The sequence below is a fragment of the Artemia franciscana genome, chromosome 15, assembly GCF_032884065.1.
Source record: "Artemia franciscana chromosome 15, ASM3288406v1, whole genome shotgun sequence".
Taxonomy (NCBI): Eukaryota; Metazoa; Arthropoda; class Branchiopoda; order Anostraca; family Artemiidae; genus Artemia; species Artemia franciscana.
Window position 1 is genome coordinate 7,520,704 of NC_088877.1, and position 14,249 is coordinate 7,534,952.

General features: G+C 33.5%; 1 protein-coding gene across 1 annotated transcript in view; it reads right to left on the minus strand.

Annotated features, from left to right (window-relative positions):
• Window positions 1–6,187: 6,187 nt before the first annotated feature.
• The window catches only part of LOC136036000 (angiotensin-converting enzyme-like), a 72,909-nt gene continuing 64,847 nt past the window's right edge, over window positions 6,188–14,249 (minus strand). The window contains exons 12-15 of the mRNA XM_065717917.1: window positions 13,659–13,825; window positions 11,185–11,307; window positions 7,318–7,478; window positions 6,188–6,353 (exon numbers count right to left, since the gene is read on the minus strand). Of these exons, the coding sequence (XP_065573989.1) occupies window positions 6,265–6,353; window positions 7,318–7,478; window positions 11,185–11,307; window positions 13,659–13,825 (540 nt within the window). The 3' untranslated portion in view covers window positions 6,188–6,264. The remainder of the gene's footprint in view (window positions 6,354–7,317; window positions 7,479–11,184; window positions 11,308–13,658; window positions 13,826–14,249) is intronic.

The following is a 14,249-nucleotide window of genomic DNA, read 5'->3' on the forward strand; positions in this document are numbered from 1 at the left end:
GTTTTTGTGTCTTTTATATGATTTTTTATTGAAAACAGGCAAAGATTAATTTAAAAAACAATGTTTTTTTACGGAAGTAGAGAGCGAAGTTGAAACTTAAACGAACAAAAACTATTGCTTCACAGCCTATCTAATACATATAAAACTAATGCAAATAAACCAACTGTTAATATTTCCTTATGTTTGTAGGATTATTGAAAATTGTTGCTTAACTGAAAAGACACAACAATATAAAAGTTTTGATACAGTAAAAAGGTACCATTTAAGGAAACTTTTAACAGTATAAAAATAAATTATTTTAGGATTGTTGCTGAATTTTTTTCATTTTATTTGGTATCATTTCTGCGCAGTGAACTCCACAATTAAGGATTAAGGAAGTAAATAAGGCTTGTTCAGCTCCAGACAATCAGTTTGGATTTAAAGAAGGCTACAGTCGAGAACATTTGCATTATCTACTTGTCAACGTTCTGATAGATATAGAGAATAGTGGCAATTTTCCCGTTCTTACGAATCATAACTTCTCTCGTGCTTTCGATTTTGGTGTGAATTTCCATGTGCTGTATAGTGCGCAGCAGCAAAGTCTCGATCGTTCAGTTTTGCGGGTATTTAAAATTATGTATGCGAGATTATGTGATGTCGTGAAAGTACCTGCTCGTCATTGTTACGTAATGTGTAAAGCCCTAATTCGAGTTTAGAAAGGAATCCACCAAGGTGGGGGTAACTTCGCCACCATTGTAAAATAATAGTGTGGTTGCATTCCAAAAAAAGTCTAGAAACTGTTCTGTTTTTAAAGGTTTTGACCTTTCCATACTCAGTTACGATGACGACATCCTGAATTTAAGCAGAACTGTATCGTCTGTTGAGGAGAATTTTTCTGTGCTTAGTAGGGAATATGTGGAAATTTGTCTCAATTTTAATGCTTCGAAGAGTGAGGTACTTGCTTTCGGCAAATCTGTCGGTGATGTCGGATGCGTACAGTTAGGAAATCAGAGTGTTCAGTTACCTACTTTTATTAAGTATCTCGGTCTCTGGATAGGGAATAGTATAAAAATTTCAAGTGCTTTACTTATTTCTGATCTAAGTGAGAAACTTAGAAAAGCGTTTGGTGTGCTTGTTTGCTGTGAAGCTTGCTAGAGCAGGGATATTTTCGCCCATGTCTACAACGCTTTTGCGATGCCTCATGTCTTCGCACTAACTCCATTTTGGAATATGCTTATGGCTACTGAAAAAAAATACTGTTAGATTCGTATATTTTTGTTTCACGATATTTCTCTTGTGTATACCGCTATGGGCTAAAAATAAAAGACTTGTGTCAGCCTACGGGTTAACTCAGCCAATAACTTTGGCTGAGCAGCGTCACAGCCGCTATTTTTCTAGGCTTGATAGGACAAACAGCCTCCATCCTGCTATGTGTTAGTAGAAATATTTGAATCTATTCTTTTAGTACAGTTTTCTTTGTGAGTTTGTTCTTTTTTTGTCTTTCCATCTACTCGTTACTGAAATATTTTGTGTTTTTGGGCAATAAAGATATTGATTGATTGATTAACTTTGAAGAAGACTCATTCGATTGAAATTTCTAGCTCTTATTTTGAGATTAAAAAGTGATCAAAGTGCCACCAGCCCCCCCCCCCCAAACACACACGCACCGCGCCTTTTCCCAAATACATCTCGTCAATATTTTACATACCCATTTTCTGTTAAATAGTCCACAGTTTGAATAACTATGCTTATAGATTTGAAACCCCACCCCTCTCCCCCCAATCAAGGGTTGTAGGTTATACAAGCTGCTTATTGTTACTTTGATATTTTGTTTACTTTGATACCTACGGCGGTACTTTATTCGGTTTACGGGGTAACTTTGAACTTTCTTTACTTTTATATATTTCTTCTTTTACATTGTTACTTTGAAACTAGTTTCAGAGTTTTAATATGGGAAATGTCGACATACTTAAAACTCTGGCATACAAAAACGAATAGAAATTAATTTTAAGAAACTTTATATGAAAAAAATTGAAAATTTCTCCAAAGTTAATCCATTCCCCTCCCGCAGAAAATTAGCTCGTGAAAACTGTCCGTACATTCCCCAATAACAAATACTATCCGTACAAAATGGATACATTTAAAAACTGACAGCTTTTTCTCTAAAGGCTGTGGGGTGTCAAACCGTCCCTAGAGGCATTTTTATTGGACCCTCAATTATGATGAACCAAATGGCTATCTCAAAATTTCATTCAGAAGTCTCTGGGCAAAAAAAGGTGGCACGGGAAGGGAGCGAGTTGCCCTCCATTCTGTTTGGTCACTTAAAATTTTGATTTTATTTTTAATTTTATTATATATAGCCCTTTTTCGATCTTTTTGGACCCTTGGTTACATATGATTATGCCTGGGAAAGGAACAAACAACAAACAGCAAACATCCCGATCTTTAAATAACGACGAAGACTACATTGCCTTTCCATCACAAAAACAACAAACTTGGGAATGTTTGTTTTTTTAATTGTAGTATTAAAGATTCCTTTTTATTGTAAGTTTTATTTCGTTTATATGAGCAATTAGCATCATATATGAGTCATTTGAGTTACTAATGGAAATTGTTGCATTATTGAGCAAAAATAAACTTTTCTTTCAAAACAGTCACTTATATATTACTCCTTGTATTTTTGCAATAATATGCAAGAGAAAAGAAAAAAACCTTTCTGTAATTCCTAATTTACAAAAAAAGGCTCATCTTTATGATTCTTCTGAATTTGCAGTTCTGCGATAATGATTTTTTGGTTGATTATATCCAACAATTTTGTTATCATATCATCAAATTTAAGTAACAAATTGTATCCGGTATAAGAATGCTAACATAAACTAAAAAAAAAAAAAAAAAACAGAATGCTAAATTAGTTACTAAGACAGTTTTATGATACAACATAATGTATTACACAGTGAATAATAGTATATACAAGAAATAATAAAATCTGAAGTAACACCAAAATTGTACAATAATAAGCTGCAGAAACTAAATATAAAACAGGCATAAAATAACCTTAAATTTATTTGAATCACCCAGTCCACAAATTTGGGCAAATGTATCCATTCAAAAGACCACGATTAAGCCCGAATGAACTCCGACTTCTTAAATTACTGACTGAAATATATATCCCATATCGGAAACGAAGTTTGTTTAATCAATAGGGGAACGGATACGCTGATAGTATTACGTGACACTTAGGACCAGCTAAACGCCAAATAAAACTAGTCCAGAACAAATTAGCTCGGCTATTATACATTTTCCACAAGCATATACGTGGTACTTTTCTCTGGAGGATGTAGCCTCAAAAAAAGAAAAAAATTAAGTTGAATTAAATGGGAAATACAGAAACAATCCTTAGATTTCATGGAAAAACTTATGAGCCCCCTCCCTCCCCTGCGTACCAACCTGACTTCTGGCTGTTACCATACTTTTTGGTATTTCATGGCATTCCTGCAAAGATGGAACTTTGCTTTAACCTAAGGTCACTTGCTTATTTCGCATGTTTCACAAATGAAGAATGTAAGAAGATTTTATTTTGCGCTTTTAGAGACAATTTTGTCCTTTTTTTCAATGAAAAAAGAATTTATGAATTAAAATATTAAAAAAGAGCATTTTTGTAATCTGGAGTTTTTTCTTTTTGGGGGGGGGGTCTATGGAGACAAACGTCCTCCTTTACCCACTCTATTGGTGCCCCTGCCTGTTCCTCAACTCTTGCTGAGAAGCCAGAAAAGAGTACTGGCATCTATGCACAAATACACACTTAGCCAAAACGGCGAAGACCTGTCCGTTGAATCTGCACCCATGGGAATCTATAGATGATCTAAAAATAGAATTTTCGGACCTAAATAAAGAAATAAATTGGTGCCTTCTGGAATAGGTCTATAGAATAAGTATATTCTGATATATCTACCTAAAGAGTAATATGGGAAATTAAAGAACACTACCACCTACGCAACATACTCAATTTTTACTGAATCCCTTAAGCAATTTTAAATTAATACATTAACCCATTAAGCAATTGACAGAATGACAACGTACGAAATGTTGTAGTTTCATGAGGTAGCTTAAAATTTGAGTCAAAGCAAATATTCCGAACCCAACCTGGGCATCAGATATATTTTTGATGGTCAAGATGACTTTGTTTCGTTAGATCCTTATTGCATAGGGTTTATTTTTTTCTTTCTTAAGATTCGAAACAATTCTTAGACTTGGCAATGGAATGGGTTTGAGAGATCCTTTATTTCCTAAATTCTCTCTTAACTTGAAGAAAATAACATTTTAGTAAAATACAGACAATTTTTAAACACTTTAAAAAACTTTTCTTTATCCCCCCTTAAAGCTCTAAGAGAGACAGAACACCCAGCCAATCCACCAATACCTGCCTTGGATTTGAAATCCTAAAAAGAATCAGACAAAAGCAATCACAATTTAAAATTTCACAACTTCAAGATACTACTTATCCCAGATAAATCCAATTTTAGTCAATTTTTAAATTATCAAAATTTAGTCATTTGCGATGCCCAAATAACGACAACTAATGCTACTAAGGGCCAATGTTACATGGAACAGAGGGTTGGAAAATTGTTTTTCCAGAAAATACTGAATTTTATGTAATTCCTTCAAATGCTACACTTTTAGCATATTTATGACTAAGGTCCTCCTATCCCTCCTCACAGTAAAAATTTATTACTTTTACTTATTGGATAAGTAATTTCTTAAAGTTTTGAAACACTTTTCAATTTTTGTCAAAAAGAAGTCAATAGGAGAAAATGTATTAAAAGGAGAAGAAAAAATTAAACACTGACGTTTTCCATGCGCTTTAGTATCTAAACAATAATAATAACAACGTTAATAAAGTGATGAATTATTGCATTAATTAGTCCATGATATAGGTTTAACCAAATTAATGGGACTGGTGTTAAAGCTACCACGATTGGTCCTAAAAACAAAATTTTAATTGGACTTCTACTCTCCTCATATGCATACCATGTGATTTTCTTGTGGTCAACACTAATTTCTATCAGGCCTTCTTATAGACCCTCAGGTATGTTAATGATGTACCTTCTTCGATTTTAATCGTGGGCAATCAAAATATGTTACGGGGATTTTTTGTCCAAAATGTATATTTAGTGTCCACTTTGTTAAACTGATAAAAAGTTTCCAAGTTAATTTGATCCTTTTTTTACTCAGTTTTCCAAAAAAATACAGTTTTCTTTTCATAATGTGGTATATTTTCTTCTTGCCTACAAAGTACAAATTTTTCTTTTCATAATGAGGTACATTTTCTTCTTGCCTACAAACTAGTTACATGGTAGAGCTTTTGACATCAAATTCATCGTTGCAATATATTGTGTTCCTGAAAAATTATTTCTTTTAAAAAGATCTCCAGTAACGGTAAAAGAAACAAACGTTTCTCGGTTTTTCTACTCTCCTGTAAAATTTCATGTTATCTAACATAACACCTTTTGAATTGCTGTGAACGACTTGTAGTTTGTTAGTATAGTATATAGTAGCATATAATTTATATTACGGTTAGACTTATAGTTCATACTAGGTAAACCCAGGGCTGCCATGCATGGGTGGAGGGGGAACGCACCCCTCCAATGTATTTGGTCACTCGATAAAAAAAAAATGGTAAAATCATGGCACTTTGCGCCAAAGCTTTTCCGACGCGGCTAAAATTCTTTGTTCGGTTCAATAAAGACTACGAAAATACGGACAAGTCATCTACAGAAATTTCGAATTAGGTTGGTAAACGCAGCAGTTTTACCGAGACCTGTCGTAATTTTAGAGATGGTGCAACAATTTTCCTTTTGTTTATATAAACAGCATTAAAATAGTGACATCATATGTACCGAAATCTGAATCTCAGTTGATAAATACAACGGTTTTACCAACTCGTTCAGTGATTTTACGTATTATTTTCGGAGCTGACATTGTGCTATTTTTGGCAGAAACAGTCGGTAAAAATAACCAGCCAGTCGGTAAAATTTCTTACTCCCCCCCAACATTTTGGCTTGTAACGACCCTGGGTACGCCTATGAAAAGAAAAATTAATAATGAAAGTGAAGAAGGCCAGAAAAGTAAAAAAGTAAATGACAAAAAAGCATACAAAACTAGATAGGATTGCACGAGAGCGTGAATGACTAATCAATGTTAAAGCCACTTAAATAGTTAAATATTATAATTATAATATAAATATACACTGTCCTTAAAAAAGAATCCAAGGTAGCACTCTACTTGTTATTCGAGGATGAATCTGGAAATAATAGGTAACACAATTGTTATAAGGACTCCAATGCTAGTCTTGATGTCAGCGCCGTTTTCACCTCCTAAAAATAAAATAAATAATATAGTTATTGTTTTGGACTTATAAAATAATTTTTTTATACTTTCTGTGTTTCTCATGCTATCCCAGTGGGTACATACACAAAAAAGGCTTGGTTTTAGTTTGGTCTCTTTGCCAAAGATCCCCTGTTTGTAAATAGTTCCATTCATCGTAATCTTACAAAACAAGAATGAATAAGCAATAAAAAAAAAACATAATAGCTCCCTGATTTAGCTTGGAAAATATTTAGTCTGAATTTGGCTTTCATCCAAGCCCACTTCACAACCGTATTGCCGAATGAAGCGCATTTGTGTACAACTTTGAAATGGTTCATGGAGTCCGTACATTTTCAGAGTAAATTCTTATATTATAGCTTACCTTAGGCGTATGTTACCTTCTATGGATGTGCCATATTAAATCAGGCATCTGGTAAAACTTCTATCAAATGCCGAGTGGGGTGGTAGCAATGGCTTCCAAAATTGAAGTATTAATGTTTGGAAGTTTTGTTACTAATGCATTTACATATCCATTGCTTAATCCAAACAAAAGCCATTATGAAATCTATCAATATCATCCATCTAGATAAATAGAAAATAGTCTAACAAAACACTTCTTAGCTAGAAATTTTCTACATATAATGTATGGGAATACTAAAAAAAAAATTTTTCGCTCATAAAAATAAGCTTTAATAATATACAGTACTTTTGTCTTGGAAGATGCTCAAATACCTCGTAAAATATGTTCAAATTTTCCACAATGAATTGAAAATTATCTTTTATAAATGTACAAAAGAACACTGACGGAAAACAGGCTTGCAGAATAAAAAAAGACTTTTCTTATTTCAATTAATTTTTATGTACTTGCCCTAAAATTGAAATCATTATCTAATTCATCCAGGTTTCAGCAATATTTGATCTTCAGTATAACAACTTCAAAAATGCTAAATTAACATATTAAAGAACACTCACGCCATCCAAGGGGTGATTCAGCATTTTCCTCTTCCAGCCATCTCATTAATGGCTCAAAATACTCCAGAATTGGCGCAGCATCCATTTTTGTCGTTCTTCCATTTGTTAATATCCTTATTGCTTCTGGTGATGGTTTGGCTGAGCCCAAGGCCAACACAGACCTATGGGAGTGAACAAAATATTAGTTTTGCACTTTGCTAAATAAGAGGTTGATTTCTTTTGTTTTTAGGGCTCGGGTCAATAGCTTATAGTTTATTTTTATAATTTGCAATTTATAAATAATTATAGTTTATAATTTATAGGCTTTTCCTAAGAAGATTTGTATTCTTAATCATATAATATGCTTATATAACCTTAGGTTCACATACAAGAAGCTGCTGCGATAGGCAATTTTCGTCAATCGCGGCAATTGGCAATTTTCATGCCTTGTTGTTCACATAGGATTTTTGCATCGGTCAATTTTTATCCGCAAAAAATTTGAAATTAAAGCACGTTAATTTAATTAACATATTCTGTAGCACGTTAAACAATTAAGAAGATATTCTGCTTCTATCTCTTGTTGCAAGGGGGAGAAAGAGAAAGAGGAATTCGGTTATGTCTAGCTTCATAGAAGAAATTAAAACATTCGTTCTTTACCTCTGTTGTCCTGGATACCTGCTCCCATGCTTTTAGCAGCAGCACTGAGTTTTTGTGACATTTTGCTTTTCTTTCGTATATTATAGAATTAAACTGAATAGCCATTATCAGCTTCTCAATAATATTATCAGTATCTTCCATTATGTTGCTGTTGCGCGCAGAAAATTGCTATAAAAGTAGCTTCGTCACCCGATTAAAGTTGAATTTTTTCAGCTCTGCGAAGCTGCTCAACGGAGCAACTAAAATTGCTCAAACTGGCAACTAAATTGCAGCGATGGGCAATTTTTACTATTGTGTGAACATGTGTGTGAACCCAAAGTAATATGAACAATCTCAGTTGTGCAAATGCCTGCACGTTCTGTGGGCATGGTCAGTCATAAATCATTGAACAATTTTTTGGAGAGCTCCAATTGCCTTCAAATGGTTCACAGAACTGGGAGACTATTTGAATTATCCTTATTCTACGCCTATCCACCTTAGTGCTGCCCGAGGATGGATGACATACTATTTATTAACAAGCTAAATGAATCATTATTATACACTGCTGAAAAAGTAATGCCAACTTTTCCTATCATAGAGATCATTTGTCTTTGTTTTATTCTATTTATTCATGGCTCCCACTTCCACTAAGTTCATGTTAGTTCAAAAAATCAACGGACTCAAATATTGTATTTCCCTTAATGTTTTCCATTGTATATCTTGCTTCATGCAGAAATAGAGCAATTTGTTTCATTCGGAAGACCTCCGGATAGAGGTTTCAAATTCCCGAATAGAAGGGAAAGTTCGTGAAAATCTTGATAAACATGCTTACACTCTGCGATTCTTCCCGAAATTTCAGAACTGTTGGAGCCGGAACTAATTTTAACATTCATGGAATTTAATCATGATTTTTGTACGGTCTATTAAGATGGTTCCAAGGCGTGAAACCATATTAAAGTAAGCAGCTCAATGCCAGATAGGTAAAACTTTTTAAATTTTATTTTCGAATGGTAGCTTACGTCAGAACATGCAAAATCATGGCATTTTTTCAGGGTACAATCTTTGGAGAATGGACTCCAAAATAACCCAGACAGGAAAAAAAATTTGATGGGTTGTAAATATCCTCATATTCTGGGATTCTACTTTGAAAATTGTTGACGGATGGAGGGGGGATACATTTGAATCTTCTGGTACCTGAATAATACTTTATATGAGCTTTATCTAGATCACTCTATAGCGTAGTGATTCTCCTGTCTGTTTTCCGTGTAATAAGAAACGAGCAGATTCCTAGATCGTTTTTTTTTCATTTTGTTTGACTGATTTTTCAATGTTCATCTTAAGTAGGAACATGTAAAATACAGGAATTTTACGGGAGGAACAGTTTTCGGGAATGGAATTAGAACTCACCAAGACGCGAAGCTTATCAGAAAACTTAACTTGAAATATGAAAATTCTCCCCACATTGTAAGATTCAATTTAAAACAATGCTGATGGATCTATTTTCTCAAAACAATATTACTTTTATAAATATAAAATATCAAATGATATTTTTGAATAGCATTTTTTATGTACTTTTTATTTATAAGATATTGTTCATTGTTCAGTCTTTTAGAACTACCTCAAATATAGATTAGAATGATATGAAACATATATTCTGCAGTTAAATTAGCCGAAATGAAGAATTGCAACACAGACATTCTTGAAACCGTATATCGACTTTTTATAGAAAACTAACCAAATTCTATTTGATTTGAACATTGCATCTGCTTTAATGATATTTTGTTTTCATGCAAACATTAGCATATAACAATATTACAATCTTTATGTTGATAAGGATTAACCGTTAATTTAGTATGTGAGATGGCTTAACTACATGAAGCAAATTAAAAACATAATATTATAATAGTATAATATGTAAAAATATTATTAATATTGCAATAATAATCAATTATTGCATTGCGTTCAGCCCAAAGATAGCTAGAATTCAAAGGGTTTTTTTGTGATTTAAGAATATATCATGTTCAACCACTTACAAAACTCATAGGCTATATGGGATTTATATTCTAGTCTGAAGTCGAAGTGAATCATATTTTGCTTAAAATTATATCACTATGCTTAAATATTCATGTCAAAATTTGAGAATCTTAGAGATTCTCTTTTTCATTTTAGGTGTTCAAGATACATGGTGATTGAAATCCATGGCACAATGTTTTCTATGAGTTACTGACAGAACGGTCCCAGAGAAGTTATGCAGAAAGCCTTTCCTTGATGCATCTCCAAAGAAAAAAAAAGTTACGACCTACAAAATTCTTAAGTCTTAGATGACCACTTAAAATGAGTCTAGAGACCGACCACAAGGCCTCTCTAGGTATCTTTCAGTCGATATAAAAATAGGTACGATCTGTGACACTGTTCTATCTTGCTGGAATCGGGACCGTGTTATTAGTGATCATAACTAGTACTCCCAAATAAGTCTCACATGGTATGCCAAGAGACTAAACCCACATGCTCACAAGAAGTCTTTTGCATTACCGTATTAAATTCAACCCGTATCAAATAGCTTATCTTTATGGGCCATAAAAATGGCTTGGATTGTTTTTTACTGAATATATAGAGATTCCCCACTGTCTCCTACTACCAAAGTGTTAAATCTTGTCGAGGTGTCTTTCATATTCCAACTGAAGTATTAAATCATCCTTGGTTTCTTCGAACAAGCCTGTCTTGTATTAAAGTTTGGAGGTTTATTTTAATTAGAGGTCTTAGAGATTTTAACTCTTTAAACTAGAGGTTTATTTGACACCTGTCTCTACTCATAGTCATTGTTTCTACCATGTGACATGAAATGCTGGAAAGTAGGGATTGAAAGAGGGCTGCAATTCCTAGGGATTTTCTCCTAGATTTTTGGATTTTTGAACTAAGCTTTGTATCTTGGAAAAAGAATTTGTTCTGGATCTGTTAAACTATCCTCGAAAAATGTATTAAGTGTATACATAATGATCTATACACAAGTTTATGTCTATACATTGTAATGTATAAATCATTATTATTTAGGACTTTGGAATTTTTTTTCAAACCAATAGGATTTTATCAATTGATCTTAGGGGTCTTGTTAAATTTTAAACAGCAGCATTGGAGCAGACGAGTAGGATGTCACAAAAAGAATCGGGACTTATTTTTTGAGATTTTAACTTAAAGTTACCATGAATTAATGTTATTAAAGTTGCATATCAGTAATTAAAAAAAAATACTTACGAAAGGAGCCTCCCAGCTTCTTTTGACTTATAGATGTCGCATTTGTAAAGTGGGCCTTCATAACCTGCTGCATCGCACATGGCCTGATGAAGTTGAAATTGCAAGACAAAGCTAACAAAGTACCTATGAAGAAAAATAAAATCGATATATCTGAAACTCTCACGAATACAATGTTAAAATAACTGTATATAAGGGTGGGGGGGTCCGTTACTAAGATAGCTCTGGAGGACCCCGACCCTTTTTCAAAAACATTGAAAAGTTGTATTCTAAAATCCAAATTGTTCTTCATTTTTGGCCATTCAAAGGTAAAACCCTACAATGGGAAAGCTCCTCTGTCTAAGTTTCAAATTGATTCTATATATATACAGGTATATTCCACAAGTGGACAACAGTGGTGAATTTAGAAAGCAATAAGGTATCAATGCAAAAGCAAAAATAACAGTAGTTTATATATGCGGTCTGTTAAAGATGTACTGTGAATTTTCCGTTTTTTCAAAAAATATTAAATTATTAATGAATATCTATTTTACACCCCTCACACTAATCCCGACCGGATATTATACACTTATGCCAACGTTTAAAGCACATAATGAAAATGTGATCGTCTTCAGCTGTGCCTTCGATGTCATCTTTATTTCATTTACCGTAGCGTGACGTCACATTTTCACGTGCCACAGAAAAAGTCACATTGTGCCAGATCTAAGACATACAGTGGCTGTGGTTACCGTACTTCGTTGTGTGGTTACCGAAAAAGTGTGATGGCATTATTAGTGTGTTTTTTTGCCAAACCTTCACATACAGGCAAGGACATGTTACCAAGGGCATGGCGCAAAAGCAAATTTTTTTTATTCCGAAAATATTTATGCTTCTGGCATATTTCTTCACAGAACGTGCACACAACCTACTGTTAATATTTCTTTTTGATAGCCCTGCCCTATTGAAGAATAATGGTAACAAAACTTGTCACATTTAGGCAAACATGGAGCAACTATTTGGTCTTGGCTCGTGTGACAGCTCCTGTTGGGATGATTGAGCTCCAATGTTTACTTCATAACCATAAACCCATGTTTTGTCCTCAGTTATTGCCCCTTGGAGAATATTTTGGTCGTCGTGGAAAAAATTGAACAACTTCGTATCAATGTTGATGTGATGCTGTTTGTAGTCAAAATTGAACACTGTGGCATATATCTCATGCTCAAATCATTGATGAAATTGCGCGGCACTTGCCTATTGTTGTCTTTAAATCCTCAAAAACTTTTCTAATCGTGATTCAATGACTGGCCAGTACTATTTTCTTCACTTCATCAATGTATTTGTCTGTTGTTGACGTCGTCAGGTATTTAACCTACTCTTCGCTGTTCATATCTTCTTAACCCTCTGAGAGGATTTTGTGCCATCAATAGATATCGCATCAGTCCAAGGTAGGTTTCTTTGATTAATTTTTTGGAATGGACAAAAATCGAAGATGTGCCAAAATACTTACTAAAAAAGTAGCTGCCACAAGTTAACGAAGTGGTCAAAAATGCCGACATAAATGAAATACATGAGCACCGGCATGACGCCACCAAAAAACTGTAAATTGAATATATTTAATTCATGGACATTTAAAATTCAATATACTTTTTGAACACAACTCGTATAGTCCTATTTTTATCTAAATGATAAAATCCTGTTTCCAATTGAATCAAATAGCCGTATTTCCTATTTTCATTCCTGTCATGAGTTAAATTTTTTAGAGTTTGTAAAGGAGAAAATCACTATTTCTCAAAGTTTGGATCACACTAGGCTGTAGATGGTTGCAGAAATATTTAACAAATCTCCAAAAAATAGTTAAAATGGAAATATTTGTTGCTCACAAAAAGTTTATAACCTGCAGAAATCTGGTCCATCAAATGGCAGACTTTTTGGAAATGGCTGGTGATCAAATTACCTTTTATTTTATAATTCAATACGACTTTCAAAGGATTCGTTTTAAAACGTCCACTTGAGCTGAATGACAGACATTTATTTTTTCTGAATGAGCTCTAGCCATCTAAAAAAGATGCGTTATTTCCAGTGAAAGTGACATGTTTGCTAAATTCAACGAATTCAATTTAAATTTACAAGGCCTTGTTTAAATATTTTCCAAGTATCAGAAAAGTTCCGTCGATAATAAAAAATATTTTTGGGAAATTTTGGAAATTTCCCCTGTGGAAATTTTAAAAGGAAATTTTAAGTCTTTAGGAACATTAAATAATTTTATTGTAATCCATGTAACTATGGTAGAAGTGACCAAACTATGCTTAAAATAAATTAAAAATAAAAATAAATTAATTAATTAAAAATTAATTAAAAATAAATTGGCAGTGTAATTAAATTTCCCGGCTGCACGAATTTGAGTGAAGTGTTTGAAAATCCACCACAGATCCATTTTATACTTCAAAACAAGTTTTAAAAATTTACCGCTTTTTCTATTAGTGATATAAGAGTCTTACCTAATATATGGAATATTTGAAGGAACATGGTACTTTGCACCAGCGTCAAAGTTTTCCTCTGTACGATTCACTGGTGGTGATATGCCTTGGTATTTGATCCGATAGTCCCACCAAGCCTCATTAAGTCTCTCAGGTGAAATATCTCCGCTAAACACCTTCCAGCGCCACTAGAAATAAAACTTAAAGGTTATTGGCAATAAACAGGAAGGAATGTGTTGAAGACTCTTTTTAGTACTGCTTTTTAGGAGAACCCTGACAAAGTCAGTTGTATCTGGTGTTTGTGATGGGATTAGGTTAAAATCCAACCCAAAAATATGAAAAAAGATTATAAGAATACACAGCTTTAATTATTTATAAGATATTCAGGAATATTCTCGTTTTTAGGAATAATCTCGTATCAGTGTTAGGAATTATGTCAGTCTTGAGGTATTTCATGGTTTTGCAGAGAAAATAAATCATTTCACAATTAAAGTACCCGCAATGCTGGTATTGTAGTCACTGAGTACAGAAGTGGAACTTGAGTAGGTTTTCTGTTGGATATCTATGTCCTATGATTTGGAATTCTTTTCCAGGGAGCATTCGATGGAGCAC